The sequence below is a fragment of the Agelaius phoeniceus genome, chromosome 5 (assembly GCF_051311805.1).
Source record: "Agelaius phoeniceus isolate bAgePho1 chromosome 5, bAgePho1.hap1, whole genome shotgun sequence".
Lineage (NCBI taxonomy): Eukaryota > Metazoa > Chordata > Aves > Passeriformes > Icteridae > Agelaius > Agelaius phoeniceus.
Window position 1 is genome coordinate 72,470,544 of NC_135269.1, and position 17,712 is coordinate 72,488,255.

At 55.5% G+C, this 17,712-nt stretch overlaps 1 protein-coding gene across 1 annotated transcript; it reads right to left on the reverse strand.

Moving 5' to 3' along the window:
• Positions 1-930: 930 nt before the first annotated feature.
• On the reverse strand, positions 931-17,185 carry GDI2 (GDP dissociation inhibitor 2). Its single transcript, XM_054631015.2, has 11 exons — positions 17,003-17,185; positions 8,718-8,825; positions 8,049-8,148; positions 6,994-7,128; positions 5,312-5,510; positions 4,911-5,042; positions 4,455-4,554; positions 3,735-3,906; positions 2,243-2,387; positions 2,010-2,064; positions 931-1,938 (listed from the first exon to the last, which is right to left on the reverse strand). Exons 1-11 carry the CDS (start codon positions 17,045-17,047, stop codon positions 1,783-1,785), a joined length of 1,347 nt encoding a protein of 448 aa, XP_054486990.1. The 5' UTR covers positions 17,048-17,185; the 3' UTR covers positions 931-1,782.
• Between the last annotated feature and the right edge of the window lie 527 nt (positions 17,186-17,712).

A 17,712-nucleotide genomic window follows, 5' to 3' on the forward strand; every position in this document is an offset into this window, starting at 1 on the left:
TGCCAGTGGCACAAAGGGAATGGCTCCTGCCAGTGGCACAGAGGGAATTGTTCCTGCCAGTGGCACAAAGGGAATGGCTCCTGCCAGTGGCACAGAGGGAATCGCTCCTGCCAGTGGCACCCCAGGAATGGCTCCTGCCAGTGGCACCTCAGGAATCGCTCCTGCCAGTGGCACAAAGGGAATGGCTCCTGCCAGTGGCACAAAGGGAATGGCTCCTGCCAGTGGCACAGAGGGAATCGCTCCTGCCAGTGGCACAGAGGGAATTGTTCCTGCCAGTGGCACAAAGGGAATTGTTCCTGCCAGTGGCACAAAGGGAATCGCTCCTGCCAGTGGCACAAAGGGAATCGCTCCTGCCAGTGGCACAAAGGGAATCATTCCTGCCAGTGGCAGCTGGGGAGGAGGAAGTGCCAGGGCCCCGTCTGGGAGGAAGGAGAGGGGAAGCCGCAGGCGGGCTCAGCTCAGCCTCGGGACCGCGATAGGATCAAAGCCCAGTTCCTGTGTGGGAACGGTGCCAGGGGGAGCCCGTGCCACCCTGGAGAGCTGCTCCGAGGCTTTCCCTGGGTTCTCCTGGCACTTGGCACGGCTGTGGCAGCCAGGGAATGGGGAAGGATCACCCAGGATTGAGCAGCTCGTGCTGGGGACGGAGAGCAGCTGAACGGGGATTACTGATTGCTGCTGCTGTTTCCAGCTGTGGCACGGGGTGGCTGCTGCAGGAACGGGGACTGTGCCAGAGCACGGCCTGAGCCACAGCTGCCCCGCCAAACGCAGCCAGAGCAGCACAGCCTGGAAAGCAGCACGGAACCAGGAAATGCCTCCTGCAGGAAACGCTCCCGTCCCATCTCAGCCCGAGCGGGCAGAGCTGCTGCTGCAGGATCTCAGCCTGGAGCTGCTGCTCCCAGAACTGCAGTGAATCAGACCAGAGGCCAGGAGTGGTTTCCAGAATTTGGCTTTACTTCGCAGTACAGAAATCATTTGGAGCCTTCAGGAGACACGAGAAGCACAGGCTCTGTCATGCCGATACCGCAGCGCCGTTTGGTCCATCCGAGAAGCCACCAGGGGACAGAAAATACTTCCACATCTTGCCTGCTCTGTAATTTGTTCTCTCAATTTTATTAAGATTAAAACACAAAGGAGCCTGAGGCACAGCTGTGTCCCAACCGATGTAAACGGGTTTAGAAGCTTAAGTGGAGGTTAAGTTCTGTGCCCAGAACGAAGCCAACATTTGCTGCTACAATAGGTGTGGGCTTTGTCCATGATACAACTTTGCCACAGAGTTAAGATTGATGGGAGAGACTTTTAGGGATGCTGTCCACAATAATGGAGTGCTCAGTTTCTATTTTCCTTGATATCAGGTTTGAGTGACATCAGCGTCACATCTACGAGCTCACCAGAAGCACAGGATTGTGAAGGATGTTTTACAAATGATTAAAAAGACAAGGTAAGACACAGCTGTCAATGAGTTATTTCAAATCTGCACCCACGTCTACGTCTGCAAAAATAATAATAATAATAATAATAGTAAGTTCAGTCTGCCTTTCGCTTACGAGGTTAGTCAGGAATATCAGTCAGGAATTTGCCAGATTCTGGACAGCAGCCCTACTAGAATGAAATAATTAACACATGATATCCAAAAAGGGAACATTACCAGTGCAGTACTCTTCAATCTCTCAGAGATGGGATTACAAAAGCAGGCCTTACAATATTGAATTTCGTACAGTGTTCATTAAGTTCCTTATATATTCATATTAGCCGATTTAAACTTCTCCTAATTAGAGACTCTCATTACTGCTGCTCCTCCTCCCCGTAGATGTCGTTCTTCTTGCGTTTCATCTCCTCGAAGTCGAACTCTGATCCCATCATCCTCTTGTAAATATCTTTGATGTCGTCGCACGTCGTCTCAAAGTGGGTGGTGGCGTCGTAGGTGCGCGAGATGAAGATCTGGAAGCAGAAGCAGCGTTGGAGCCCGAGCTGGGGCCCGTCCCCCCCGGCCCGGCTCAGCCCTCACTCACCTGGCTCTCGGTTCCCGGGTCGGTGGGTGCAAACAGGTCACTGATGCTCACAAACCTGCAGAACGGACAAAAGCCCCGGGTTGGTTTGGGCTGCTTTGGAAAAAGGACGGGCTCAGAGCGGGAGCGCTTGGGTGCGAGGGCAGCGCTCGGGTGCTGAGCACGCTCGGCCTCAAGAGCTCTTGGAAGCCTCCAGCTGTCCCAGCAGAGGGGACAGGGGCTGGCTGAGGACTCACTTCTGCTCAATGGGCTCCAGGAGGTCCAAGGCCGGCTTGATCTCCTTCTCCGGGTCCGCGGTCTCCACGGTGGTGCTGGCGATGGCGATGTACTTGCCCTGCGCCGCCACGTTGTGGGCAGAGGAGATCATGCACACGTAGATATCTGGGGGGACAGGGCACAGCTGCAGCCCAAAACCTCCTCAGCTGCAGCCCAAAACCTCCTCCAGCTGCAGCCCAAAACCTCTTCCAGCTGCAGCCCAAAACCCCCTCCAGGCTCAGCCCAAAACCTCCTCCAGCCTCAGCCCAAAACCTCCTCCAGCTGCAGCCCAAAACCCCCTCCAGGCTCAGCCCAAAACCTCCTCCAGCTGCAGCCCAAAACCTCCTCAGCCTCAGCCCAAAACCCCCTCAGCCTCAGCCCAAAACCCCCTCCAGGCTCAGCCCAAAACCCCCTCAGCCTCAGCCCAAAACCTCCTCCAGCCCCATCCCAAAACCTCCTCAGCCTCATCCCAAAACCTCCTCCAGCCCCATCCCAAAACCTTCTCCAGCTGCAGCCCAAAACCTCCTCCAGGCTCATCCCAAAACCTCCTCCAGCCTCAGCCCAAAACCCCCTCAGCCTCAGCCCAAAACCCCCTCACAGCCTCAGCCCAAAACCCCCTCAGCCTCAGCCCAAAACCTCCTCCAGCCTCAGCCCAAAACCCCCTCCAGCCCCATCCCAAAACCCCCTCCAGCTGCAGCCCAAAACCTCCTCCAGCCCCATCCCAAAACCTCCTCAGCCTCATCCCAAAACCCCCTCCAGCTGCAGCCCAAAACCTCCTCCAGCCTCATCCCAAAAACCTCCTCCAGCCTCATCCCAAAAACCTCCTCAGCCTCAGCCCAAAACCTCCTCCAGCCTCATCCCAAAACCCCCTCCAGCTGCAGCCCAAAACCTCTTCCAGCTGCAGCCCAAAACCTCCTCCAGCCCCATCCCAAAACCTCCTCCAGCCTCATCGCAAAACCTTCTCCAACCTCATCCCAAAACCTCCTCAGCCCCATCCCAAAACCTCCTCCAGCCCCATCCCAAAACCTCCTCCAGCCCCATCCCAAAACCTCCTCAGCCCCATCCCAAAGCCCTGCCCACATCTCTTCCCACTGCCCTGACACCTGGCAGCCCCTGGATGGTTTGGAGAACCTGCAGTGAGTCCCATCCTTGCCCTAGATGCTCCCATCTCCTGCTTGAGCAGCCTGGACATGGGAGATCCCCAAAATTCAGTTTCCCCAAATCTGGGGGGATTCCCAGGGCTCTGTTCCATGCCGACAGCCCCTCCCCTCAGCCCTCCCCACCTGTCCCAGTCTGGGGCATTTCCTGCTGCAGGTTCCTCACCAGGTTTCCCAACCACAGGCTCGTCCCACCTCCGTCCCCTAAGCGCAGCTCAGCCCTGCTGGGCCCTGGCAGCCCCTGGGGCAGGGCAGGAGCTGTCCCTGTCCCTGTCCCTGTCCCAGGGTGACCCCAGCTGACCCGCCCTGCACACACCTGATTTCCGGTTGACCTGGTTCTGTGGAATGATGATCTGGCACGAGTTGGCATCGTTTGTGTTCTTGATGGGGTGGCTGAGGATGCAGATGACCCGGATCACCTGGCCCACCTTGGTGACACGGTCTGACACGTAGCTGGGGTCGCAGATGAGCTGTTTGCAGCGAGCCACCTGAGCACCAACGTGGAGACATCAGCTCACATCAGAAATGGTTCCTCCAGTCATAATTCACAGTTTATCAATCTGAAGCCTCCAGGCTGCACACACTCTGGTCTCTGGCATGCATTGTCACCTTTGTTCCTGGCCAGGACTCGTCATTCCCACCCCAAGGGACGCATTATCCCAGCAGCAACTGCTCAGTGTCCCACCAGTGCCCACTCAGCGCTCCCAGCTCTGTCCAGCCAGGTGCTGGGGAGGCCGCAGACAGGCCACGTGCCAGCTGTCAGAGCAGCTGGGAGTGCCAAGGGCAGAGCTGGACACGAGGAGCAGCTCCCTCCCCGAATTACTCCCTGCCAGCCCATGGAGACTTCATCCCAACTCCTGGAGCAGGGATGCCCATCAGACTCTGCCCATCAGGACATTGTGACGAGAGCCCCAGCCCAGCACGTTGGCCCTTGGGCTTAAAAAGAAAGGGTTTTGTGTGTGTTTGTTGTGCTCGAACCCAAAAGATGGGGGTTCTGAGGGGCAGGTGGGGAGCAGGGAAGGGGCAGGGTCCATACCTCCCCCTCAGACTTGACCCCGACCACTTTGCCGTTCTCTATGACGATCTCCTCGATGGGCTTGTTGAGCATGTAGGTGCCTCCATAGATTGCACTGAGCCTGCAACAGGAAAACCCTTCAGCACCTCCAGGGCTGGAGCTCAACAGCCCTTGCAGGGTCTGCTCCCCTTGGATGAAGCCCTCCTCAAAACCCTCTGCTCAAACAAACACAAGGCATAAACACTCTGCCAACAGCATCTCTCAGCAAATCCAGAGGGGAACAAGCCCACAAAGAAAGAACCTCACGTGGAGGAACCACCTCTTAATTAAGTGCAAGAACTATTAAGGACCACAGTATTTAGTGCAGCATCACATTCTGGAAGCTCAAGCAGTGACTCCACACACACCCAACTCCAGTGCACACCCCACTGGAGGGAAGCCAGAGTGAAAGCCAGAGTGAAAGCAAGTGAAGCTCACCTTGCAAACCCCTGGGGCAGCTCTCCAAGGCCATAGAGGGGGTACAGGTAGGGGCTCTTCCCGTACCGAGCCAGGGACTCGCTGTACAGCTTGATCCTGTTGATTGTTTCTTGGCAGGGTTGATCTAGATAGCTGCAAGGACAGTGACACCATTTGGGATGCTCCCAAACCAGCACTTCCAGCACAGCACCCCAGAGAGCACAACACTGACTTCCCAGGACGTTTCCTTCCCCCACCTCCAGCTGCTCCTGGCAGTGCTTCCCTGGCTGGTCCCTTTAAGGAGCATTTGGTGGTGACACAAGTTTTACCCAGGACCCCTCCAAGTTCAAAATAACAATAATCAATCCCATCATAACCCCAAACCCTGGGATTTAGGGGAGCAACTGAAGCCCCCCACTTACTCATCAGTCCTGTAGAGAGCAAGGGCATGGCCTGTGAAGTCAATGACATCCTGGCCCAGGTCAAACTTCTTGTACACATCCCTCATGGTGGTTTTCTTGGGGTCCACGCCCTCGAAGGTCCGCGGGTCGTTCTCGTCAAAGTTGGCCACGTACACCAGGAACTTCCTGAAGCGGCGCTTCTCAAACAGACCCATCAAACCTGAACCAGGGGTTGGGAGAGCTCAGAACCAGGGCCTGGGAGAGCTCAGAACAGGGGCTGGGAGAGCTCAGAACCAGGGCCTGGGAGAGCTCAGAACCAGGGCCTGGGAGAGCTCAGAACCAGGGCTTGGGAGAGCTCAGAACCAGGGCTTGGGAGAGTTCAGCAGAACCAGGGGTTGTGAGAATTCAGCAGAACCAGGGGTTGTGAGAATTCAGAACCAGGGGTTTGTGAGAATTCAGAACCAGGGCTTGGGAGAGTTCAGCAGAACCAGGGGTTAGGCAGAACTCAGAACCAGGGGTTAGGCAGAACTCAGAACCAGGGGTTTGTGAGAATTCAGCAGAACCAGGGTTTGTGAGAATTCAGCAGAACCAGGGGTTTGGCAGAACTCAGATCCTCAGTGACTTTGTGGCTTTCCCATCATCAGCAGTGGGCAAGAACCCCTGAGTGTTCAAACAAGGAATGGTTTGGGTTGGAAGGGACCTTAAAGGGCCTTAGTTGCACCCTATGGCAGGGACACCTCCCCCTGTCCCAGGCTGCTCCAAGCCCCAGTGTCCAGCCTGGCCTTGGATGCTGCAAGGATCCATCCAGGGGCAGCCACAGCCGCTCTGGGAATTCCATCCCAGCTCCTGCCCACCCTCCCAATCAGGAATTCCTTCCCAAGATCGTGTCTAACCCTGCCCTCCTTCAGCCTAAGGCCATTCCCCTTTGTCCTGTCCCTCAAACCCCAAACAGGAGGCTGGACAAGGCACCATTTCTGCACTTCAATTCTCCATAAATTGCAGAAGCAAGACTGGAAACGTGAGGGCAGAGGCAGCACCTCCACTCGTGCCAGGATGAGTGTCCTGGAGGAGGAGGGCACATAGGAGACGTGGCCAGAAGAAGGAATTGCTGATCCCTTCAGCACACAGGAACATCTGCCATGAGGAAGGCTCAGACCTACACACTGGGGGCCTTCATTGCAAGAGTCACTTTAGCAGAAGATGTTTCAGAGGTGCTGCTGAACACATCCCATGTCTGGAGCTCATGGAATGCCCTCTAGATCCTAATGGATTTCACCACACTGTTATTAGCTTTATTTGAGCAGTGAAATCTAAGTAGGCAACAATTAAGGTTTGAGGTGGCACAGGTCAGAATTAGTCATTCCAATTTGCCTGCAATGTTTTTCACACACACAATTCCAACGAGGACATGACATCAAATATTTATGGCAGAGCTGGGAGATGAGCCCCAGATGGAACCTCCTGAGGAAGGAAAGCACTGCCAGGTTCTCAGCAGAGTCTCACTGAACAGGCAGCTTGGAAGCTCCAAGAAAACAGGGCTCAGCAAACCCAAGGCTCACAGCAAGGGGTGTTTGCAGAGAAAGAGGTGCAGGAGAACCCTGAGGATGCTCCTTAACGCATGAGGAGCACCAAGAATATCCCAAGGGATGGGTTTGCCTCTGTTTAGGGCATTCAGAGGGAACAGAAAAGGTGCAGCTACTCACTGGAGGCCAAAGCTTCTGCCTCAGTGGAAGGAACTTTGTAGATCTTTCCTCCCTTGTAGACGAAGCTGCCCTCGATCACCTTGAAGTCCAAGTAACGAGTGACTTCTGTGTAGAGCAGCATCTTTACCAACTGACCTGCAAGGGTGGGCACAGTCACACACAGACACAGCAGCTCCCACGCAACAAACCCTTCCCCGTGCTCAGTTCCCACTGCAGGCTGAAGATGGGCTGGCACTAAAGCACCCAAGCCTTGGCTGGCATCGATCAGTTCTTCCATGGCAACAGCCCAGAGCCAGGCACTGCCCCATCCATCCATCCATCATCCATCCATCCATCAATCATCCATCATCCATCCATCCATCCATCCATCCATCCATCCATCCATCATCCATCCATCATCATCCATCCATCATCATCCATCCATCCATCATCCATCATCCATCCATCATCCATCCATCCATCATCCATCCATCCATCCATCATCCATCATCCATCCATCATCCATCATCCATCCATCCATCATCCATCCATCCATCATCCATCCATCCATCATCCATCCATCATCCATCCATCCATCATCCATCCATCCATCATCCATCCATCATCCATCCATCCATCATCCATCCATCCATCATCCATCCATCCATCATCCATCCATCCATCATCCATCCATCCATCATCCATCCATCCATCATCCATCCATCATCATCCATCCATCATCATCCATCCATCATCATCCATCCATCATCCATCCATCATCCATCCATCCATCATCATCCATCCATCATCCATCCATCCATCATCCATCCATCCCTCCATCCATCATCCCTCCCTCCCTCCCTGGTGCTCCAGGCTGAGATTCCAGCAGCCAGGGCTCAGTTTTAGGCGAAGGGAGCTGGCCCTGCACTGGGAGCCAGTGCACTGGCAGGGTTTGCTCCAGCCCAGTCCAGCACAGGGATTCCAGGATAAGGATGACTGGGACTGACAGTGGCTGTGCTATTCCAGCACCCAGCAGCAGCCAGGGAATGAATACCTGGGAGCTCAGGGTCACTCACCATTAGCCATAAGGAATTTAGGAATGAGGTCCACGTTCCAGTCTCTTCCCCGCCCCATAGATTCTGGTGGAGTTCCCGGGAGATTAAACCTTTTGTAGAGCTTTGGAGAGAGAACACAGAACTTATTATAGCCCAGGAAATCTGTCTGGGTGTCATTTCTCCCACACATGGACACACTTTCCACGCCCACAGCTCCGGGCTGAACACAAGCTCTTCAGAGCCAGCTTCTGGCTGCAGTGTGAGCTCCAAGCTGAGTTGGGAACACACAGACACATCCAGTGAATTGTTACAGGAAGAAGCAGGCAGTGTAGTTCTGCTCCTCCAGGCTTTGGGAATTTATGAACCTGATGGACTGTGTAACATGGCATTTCTCAGTCCAGTTTACAATTTAGCTGAAGAGTTTAACACCCAGCTGTAACGGCTCTGGAACGCTCCGTGCTCGATTTGCTCAGATTCCAACTGGGAATTACAGGAAACAAGCACAACCCACCAACTCCAAACACCCCACACTGGCATTTCCCCACTGTTACCTGCTGAGGAAGGCCATAAACCTTCCTTACCCATTGAAACCCTCAGAGTGATTCATGTGAAGCCACCCAAGGCTAAGTGGGAATAAATCCCCTTGGTGTGGCAGGAAGGACACAAGGAGGGCTGTCTCTCCACACTTACATCTTCCAGGGGTGTAATGGAAGCACTTTCCCCTCCATAGTACGAGTTCCGATCCATGTGAAGGACTTTCTTTCCGTTCACTGACATAATCCCAGAGAGGATGCATTCCTGCAGGAAGGAAAGGGGGCAAGGTTCAGGTCAGCTGCACTGGAGCCTCCTCCTTGCCATCTTCCCTGAGAGCATGTTCAGACAGCTCCATTGCAAACATGCCCAGCAGCTGCCTCATCCCAGAATTCAGGCACCTCCTGGAGGCAGGTTAACCTCTTAATAAATTTAATATCTTCTCTGGGCAAGCCAAGCAAGGGGGCAGAGACTGTGTGTAGGTTGGATCCCTGCACAACCACCACCTATCAGGGCTTCCCAGAGGAATTTTTTGGGAATTCCATGCACTGGAGCCAAAGGATAATGTGTCCTCTAAGGCACCAGTCGTCAGTGTAAGGATGTGCACAGAGAGGCAGCAGGAGAATGAAATCTTACCTGGACTTCAATCAGTCTCCTCAGAACTTCAATTATTAATATTTGCCACACTGGGACACTCAGGATAATCAAGAGCTTCTCTCAGAGAGCAGCATAAAGAATAAATGAAGGCATTTGGGTGCTTTATCAGCTCAGCTTTGCTCTCCTTGCCCTGTGCCCACCGAGGCTCCCTGGAGCAGCAGATGAGCTGCTGTGTGTGACTGCAGAGCACACAGAGCACAGCCAGGCTGCAGGACCAGCTCAGCCCTTGCACAGCTAAATCCCCATTAAAACACGACTTTGCACCGGCGCTGGCATTTCCCAGCCAAAGAGCTCAACAAAAACTTCAATGTCTGTGTGCTTAGCACAGCTTATCTTGGAGGTTTTACTGATCTTGCTCTGCCTCAGCTCCCTGCAGCAGCTGAGCTCCCATTCATCACCAGGATCTCTCTGGTAGGTCCTGCTCACATCTCACATGATGGGTGGGGCTCCTTGGAGGGGGCTTGGAGCACCTGGCCCAGGAGAAGGTGTCCCAGCTGTGGCAGGATGGGTTTTAAGGTCCTCTCCACCCAAAGCTTTCACTCAGTCTGTAACCCTCAGCCAGCTGCTGAGATGCCAGCAGTGCACATCTGCCAGGACTCCTGCAGATCTGTGTCTCCAGGAGATCTTTCCTGTTTACTCCACAAGCACCTCAGGCAGGACTCTCCTGCCGTGGCGCTTCCCCCTCCCGTGGAGCGTGCCGGGTTCATTTCCAACTCCAGACTGAGCAGTGCAGGTGTCAGGCAGGAAAACCACAAACACCAGGAGTTTCCCACTGTGGATTGTTTGTGTAAATCCTGACTCCAGTCAATCCTCACTGTAAAGGAAGCTGTAAAATCAACCTCCCAGCCACAGCAGCTCTCGGGGGTTGTTTTGTTCTAAGGTCAGACACCTGCAGGTGCAGGGATCGCTGGCTGAGGATTTGCTGTGCTGGTGCTTCCAGGTGGCACTGGAAAAACCTTCTCTGTTGGGACAGCAGGGCACTGCTGGCCAGTCTGTCACCCACCAGGATGCCACCAAAATCCAGCCAAGCACCTGAGGAGCAAAGCTGGAGCCGCCTCACGCACAGCAAGGACGCTCTGAATTCAGTGCCTGAAGTCATGGAAGGTTTCCAGCACAGTGCCCACAAGGCTTCATGATCACCACGTGGACTGTGAGTAGTGAGCCACGGCGCTTCCCACAAAAGCTCCTTCCACTGTACCATCCATCCAAGGATCCTGCAAGGTCCCTCCTTTTTCCCCACAGGCTGGAGCAAGCAGAGATCCTCCCAGAACATCCAGCTGCACCAAACCCCGTGTGAAGTCATTACTCAAAGCCTACACCGCTGAGTAACCACAGGAGTAAGAGTGGCTCCAGCGTTCATGATTAACCACACCCAAGGCAGGAGTGCCACACCAAGGGCCTCATCACCAAGCAGTCACATTCACAGAGCCCTGTGCTTGGACTCCTTGCTCTAGCCTGTGGATTATCCCTGGAACAGCTCCCAGAAGCCTGGCTCACCAGCTCGGCCAGATGGTGGCACAGGACTGCAAGTGTCCACGCTGGAGCTGAGCCACAGGAAGCCAACCAGGGTTTCACCACTAAATAAGCACCAAAAGGAGGGATGGAGCTCCAGTGAAAGCTGCACAAGCCACATCCATTGATCTGGATCAGCTGATTTCAGTCACCCACTTAACCTCAAAGCATTCCTCGCTCTGTGTTCCCAGAAGAGGGAGTGTGCATCCCTTCTCCACTCCAAGGGATGCTGGTAACCCAAATCAGTGAATTTGGAGTGAGTTTGGGCACCAGCAGAAGACACAAGAGGCCTTAAGCTCCTCTCCACTCACAGCCATTGGACACGGCTGTGGGGACTGGGGTGGAGCTCTTACCCTGCTGTTTAACCCGAGGCTAAGTGAGCACTGTGAAATCCTGCCCAGCCCTTTCAGGCACTTCCCTGTGCGGCCATGATGGCCATGAAGCTGCACAATGGACTGATCCTCCCAGCTCAGCAATTCCTTTGGATGCAGGGCCGGCCATGGGGCCGGGAAGCGCCTGATGTGTGACGCTGTCATCTGGGTCAGGGAGCGAGGAAAACAAACGGCCTGTGCTGATAAGGGGAGGGCTGGGGACAGTTTGGAGTGCAAATAAAAAGGGGAAGTGTCACAGTTCAAATCTGTGCATTTTCTGCTGGTTTGTAAACGTCGCCACCACCGAACAGGAACAGGGGGCAGCTGCTGACAGCAGCAGCAGGACAGAGCAGGGAGAGCTCCGGGGATCCAGATCCAACAGAATCCATGCAAATTGCAGTCACGCTGCTACTACAACACTCTGCCTCGGCCAGTTCAGGTTCCGAGCTCCCAGGAGCTCATTGTGCTGCTGAATGAACAATCTGAGCTGCTGCAGATGGCCAGGGAACCAGGGAGAAAGCAGCACTGGCAATGTGGGGACAGCACATCCACTGGGAGTGCATGGAAATAAAAATAAGGAGGGACTTGGAGGTATCGGTGTTTCCATGCTTGCTTAAGCCCATCAGCTCCGCCCTGGAGGGCAGGAGCTGGACACAGCCAGACCCTGTGCATGCAGAGGCCTTGAGGAATGGAGGGGAGCAGGGAGGTTTCTGTGGATCCTCTCCAAGTAGGGCGGCAGCTCAGAAAGGCTCAGACAGCCCAATGGAAACCGGAGCCAGCGCCGCTCCTGTGACGGCGCCCAGGGGAGGATTGGGCACCGAGCAAAATCCTTCGGCTTCGGGAGCACCGCTGGCACTGCCAGGCTCGTTCTTGGAAAGGCAGGGTGGGCTGGGCCCACAGAGAGGGGCTGGGCTGGGCCCACAGAGAGGGGCTGGGCCGGGCCCACAGAGAGGGGCTGGGCCCACAGAGAGGGGCTGGGCCGGGCCCACAGAGAGGGGCTGGGCCGGGCCCACAGAGAGGGGCTGGGCCGGGCCCACAGAGAGGGGCTGGGCCGGGCCCACAGAGAGGGGCTGGGCCCACAGAGAGGGGCTGGGCTGGGCCCACAGAGAGGGGCTGGGCCCACAGAGAGGGGCTGGGCTGGGCCCACAGAGAGGGGCTGGGCCCACAGAGAGGGGCTGGGCTGGGCCCACAGAGAGGGGCTGGGCCCACAGAGAGGGGCTGGGCCGGGCCCACAGAGAGGGGCTGGGCCGGGCCCACAGAGAGGGGCTGGGCTGGGCTGGGCTGGGACCTCTGGAGATCCTTGCCCCAACCTAGGCAGGGGCACCTGGAGCAGAGACACAGGCGATTCCAGCTCTCACTGCCTGACCCATCCTACACCCGCCAAAACAACTCCTGAACCATGCTACACCTGCAAAAACAACTCCTGACCCATCCTACACCTGCAAAGACAACTCCTGCCCATCCTACACCTGCAAAGACAACTCCTGCCCATCCTACACCTGCAAAGACAACTCCTGACCCATCCTACACCCGCCAAAACAACGCCTGCCCATCCTACACCCGCCAAAACAACTCCTGCTCATCCTACACCTGCCAAAACAACTCCTGACCCATCCTACACCTGCAAAATCAACTCCTGCTCATCCTACACCTGCCAAAACAACTCCTGCCCATCCTACACCCGCCAAAACAACTCCTGAACCATCCTACACCTGCCAAAACAACTCCTGCCCATCCTACACCTGCTAAAACAACTCCTGACCCATCCTACACCTGCAAAGTCAACTCCTGCTCATCCTACACCTGCCAAAGCAACTCCTGCCCATCCTACACCTGCCAAAACAACTCCTGCCCATCCTACACCTGCCAAAACAACTCCTGAACCATCCTACACCTGCCAAAACAACTCCTGACCCATCCTACACCTGCCAAAACAGCTCCTGCTCATCCTACACCCGCCAAAACAACTCCTGCTCATCCTACACCCGCAAAAACAACTCCTGCCCATCCTACACCTGCAAAGACAACTCCTCACCACACTGCAACAATCCCCTCAGCTACCAGGGGGTGATGCAAAGGACAGACAGACTCCAGCTTTCCCTATTAAAAGGAAGAAGCTTTTCCTCCTAAGCCATTCCTCCTCCTCAAAGGAAGAGCCTTGAAAGGAATGCTGGGTGTCCCCTGCAGCAGACGCTGCCACATGGTCCTCACAGGCACTCTGAGGCTCTTTAGGCCACACAGCCTGGGCCTGTATGAATAAATATATCCTGAAGCAATGAGTGTGGCTCCTGTGCTCCTGCAGAAAGTGAATCTGTATCTTTGTGGTGGATTGGAAGAGCTTTAACATGGGGAGGCAGCTGGCAGGTAAGAAGCTTAGCTCAGCCTGCAAAGAGTGAAACCTCAGCAGGAACAGAGCATTCACCTACTGGGGCTCAACTGGAGGGTTTAATTATCCCCCAAATCCATGGAAAATAACTTTGTAGAAGCAGGGAGGGCAGATAACAGAGCCTGACACCAGGCACAACATCCCACTCTGAAACACCCAGCGAGGAAGCACCGAGCCACTCCCACAGCAGAGAGGTGGGAATTCTGTGAACTGAAAGAGAGGGGTGAAAATACAGCCATGGGGAGCTCTCCAGTCTGTGCCCACTGCACCAGATCAAAAACAGTCTGTGCAGTAGGGCTGCAGGGAGATGATCCCTAATCTGCCACACATGATGCACACAGAAAGCCTAAGACAAGGACCTTAAAGCTATTAAAGCTCCAGCACCCTGGAACACCCATTGGCGCCAGGAATGAGGCAGCTGGAAGATGTACCAGCTCTCATGCAGCTCTCTCACTTCACACTGCTCCAGGCAGGAGGGAGCAGGAGCAGCCATGGAGCTCACTACAGCTGGTGCAGGTCTGAGGGATTGTAGCAGCAGGAATTCAGGGTTATTTTTCCCCACAGGCTAAGACACATCTCTGTGAGCTGGCACTGCAATGGGGTCTCTGATTAGCACACAGGAGGGAAAAGCTGAAATAGTTTGAGTGCCAGTAATCCCAGTCCTAGAGCTGCCTTCAGTCCTTCATTGCTGCTGAGGAGGAGATTAACACCTGAAATATTCACGTTGCACTCGCAGATCCATCCCGGTGGAATTCACACGTGCACCACTGGCCCCACAGACCCAACCACAATGGCCACTACAATGGCTGCATGTGTGCCCTTTTACAGAGCCTCCAACGGCTCATTCTTCCTCTTTAAACCAACAACTGAACCTTCCCTTTGGAAAAAGAAAGAAAACCCTCCAGAGCAGCAGCAGGGACACAACCTCAGAGCTACAGCAGGGGCCTGAGGGGGCTCCACAGCGGAATCCAGGAGCAGCTTGAAGCAAAGGGTGTTGCAAACACCACCAGAGCCTCCGTGACAGCTCCTTTGGAAAAGGAAAGGAACAACTGGATGTGTGTCCAGCTCCTTCTCCTCAGGTACCACAGTGAGAAAGGATCAACCCTCAATGTGAGAGCAGGAGAGTCCTTCAGGCCAGCCTGATCCAGCTCTGCTCCGACACCACTCTCCAGCCACAATGGGAATGAGCCAACACCAGGAATTCTGGGATGGCTGCACCAGCACCTCTGCTTTCCATTCTTTTCCACATGAGCTGCTCAAGACAAGACGAAGTCCCACCCTAATTGGTATTTCAGAGGCAAAGCCAGCACACCAGAAGCAAAACCCGAGCTCCTGGATATTCCCAGGCTCTGGAGTTTGGTCAGCACACCTTAAAATACGGCCCTAATTTATTCCTTTTAACTCAACCGCTGCTCATTAGCAGGAGCTTGTCTTAAAAGTGATTTCACAAGAGGCCTTTTGTCAAATTTACACTGGCATTTGTCAGTTTGAGATTAAGCCCTGCGTTCACCAACTTGATACCCCGCTCACACTAAAGCATAAATTAACATTTTAATGGAGCTCCGATCTATTGGAGGCCCCTTCACTACAAGCTCATTATATTTCACCTCCCCAAAAGTCCCTTTCCCTGCTCTGCTGAGCCGGGCCAGGCTTTAGGACAGACTCCAGCTTTCCCTGTCAAAGGGAAGAAGCTTTTCCTCCTAAGCCATTCCTCCTCCTCAAAGGAAGAGCCTTGAAAGGAATGAGAGCAACTGGGACAGTTGGGTGTCCCACAGCTCACACCTTCCTTTGTGCCACATTGCAGGTGTGTCACCCTTCTCCCCAGACCCCAAAGAGGGGCGTGATAACCCAGCTGTGCCTTCGGTGGGGCCCTGTGAGCAGCCCCACCAATCACAGCACCCAAAGCACGGGAAGAATCGCCTGGATTTCAATTTAATCTCCATGCCAGGGGAAGTGGGGGAACCCCACTGGGCCAAGCCCAAAGAGATCCCTTTGTCAGGCCACCTTTCTCCACCAACAGGAGGGAACAAAAGCAGGAAAGGCCAGTTGCACAAGGAGGAAAACCTTTCCACCATATTGGATTTTCTTCCCCCCTTCTCCAAACAATGCCTCGCATTTGGAACCTGCAGTCCGCCCTCCCGTGGCATCCCCCGGCCTCCGGGGATGCAGGAACGGGCAGAAATCCTCCTGCAAACCTCCCGGGCAGCAGCACTGCCATGTTTTGTGTTTTTTGGTTTTTTTTTTTCCCCAGGGCTGCCTGCGGCGCGGGCTGCATCCTCCACAATAGGACAAAGCCCCACCAGGGCTCATCCCCTCCCTCCGCCGCACCCCCATCAGCTGTCAGCTCTCCTCAGGGATCACCGGGATGCAGCGACATCGCAGGAAAGGGGCTTGTTTTTTTTTTTTGGAGGGGGGAATAAGGGAAATTTGACAGGCTCGCCAGCCTCCCATCCCCCTCCTGCTGCAGTCAGGGTTGGATGGAGCCGAAGGCTGCAAAGGCGGAGCGGGAATGGGGATGGAGAGGGGGGGGATAACCACGGCTGCCTCCACCCTGCACGGACCTGCAGCCACGTTAGGGTTGTGGTACGGGGGGGGCGGGGGAAGAGATGCGTGAATGGAAAAAAATAAGGTAATAATTTAAAAAATAAATAAAAGGCAATAAATGCCCGTCGGCGTTTTATTGTCCGAGTCTCCCCACGCCCTCCCTCCGCAAAACAACCGCATTTCCTGGGGCCCTCTGGGAACGGCGGGGATCGGGGACGGGGGTGTATCCAAACACGAGGAGCTGGTATAAAATATATAAATATATATATATATATATATAATATAAAAAGCCCACCCGGGGGTCCAGTTAGGGATGGGGAGAAGGATCCAGGGTGGGGATGGGATTGGGGCTGGGGGGTGCTGTGAGAATTAACGATGGGGAAACGAGCCAGGAGTCCCCCGGGGGGTCACACGCACCAGACCCCCGGGTAATGTTGAGGGGCGGAGGGGGAGGATCCCAGGCTGGGCTGGAGATGAATGGGAAAGAATCCAGGGTGGGGGTGGGACTGAAGCCGAGGGGGTGCTGTGATAATTAATGATAGGGGAAAGCACCCAGGGGGTCCCCCAAGGCTCACATACACCAGACCCCCGGGAATTCTGGAGATGGGGACAGGGGGAAGAATCCAGACAGAGGCGGGGGGGCTACGATGGACAGGTGACAGCTGAAGAAAACGGCCTGAATGGGGCGAGTGGGGTGAGAATCAGGTGAGAGACTGGGGAGGGCACCGCACACCCTGGGGGAGGGGATAAAGCCCCGAGCGCCCCAGGCGGGGGGGGCTCAAACCCAGCCTGGGGGGGATGATCAGGTGATAGACGGGCAAAGGACAGCGGCGCCGGGGGGGGTGAGACATGGGGAAGGGGGTCAGCCGCAGGAGCCGGGGGATGGCGGAGGGGGGGCGGCGGGGCGGGGCAGGGCAGGGCGGCGGCCACCCGCAGCAGGCCCGAGGCGCGAGCGGGCGGCGGCTGCTCCTCACCGTGAGGCCGGTGCCCAGCACGATCACGTCGTACTCCTCATTCATGGCGGCGCGCGGTGTCTCGGGGGTCTCTCGGCCGGGGCTGAGGCGAACCGGGCGCTACGCGGGGGCCGCGGGAGCGCGAGAAAATGGAGCCGCCGCCGTGAGGGGACCGCGCCGGGAGGGGCGGGGCCGGGCCACCTGCGTCCCGCCCACGCGCCTGCCAATCACAGCCCGATACGCCACGCCATTGGCTGGCGGGGCCGTCACTCAAGGGGCGGGAGCGATGCGCGCGCGAGCGGCGCTGCCACCGTGGTGGGGGCGCGGCGCGCATGCGCAGTTCCATGGCTGCCCTGTGGGCTCGGTGTGCGCGGGGGGGGAGCCTTTATATTGGGGGGGGGGTTTCCTAAATTTGGGGGTGCTCCTTAATTTATGGGGTTCCCAATTTGGGGGAGACTTCAGTTTAGGGAGCCCTCAATTTGGGAGAGTCCTCAGTTTGGGGAAGTCTCAGTTTAGGGGGGCCCTTCAATGGGGGGTGGTCCTCAATTTTCATGGATCCTCCATTTGGGGGATTCCTCAGTTTAGGGAATTTCCTCAATTTGGAGAAGGGCCCTTGATTTATGGGGGGGGTTTCCTTATTTGGGGACAGACCCAGGTTTGGGGGGTCCTCAGTTCTGGTGGGCTCCTTAACCTGGGGGGGTCCTTTATTTAGGGTATTCATCAGTTTGGGG

Bases quoted from the DNA above. Each gene is read 5' to 3' on its own strand.
- GDI2 (XM_054631015.2), bottom strand. From the start codon at position 17,047: ATGAATGAGGAGTACGACGTGATCGTGCTGGGCACCGGCCTCACG. The intron at 3,907-4,454 runs GTATGGACCCTG...GTTGGTGCTCAG, and splicing joins GGGTCAAGTCTGAGGGGGAG to GTGGCTCGCTGCAAACAGCT. The intron at 2,065-2,242 runs GTGAGTCCTCAG...TCCGTTCTGCAG, and splicing joins CTGGAGCCCATTGAGCAGAA to GTTTGTGAGCATCAGTGACC.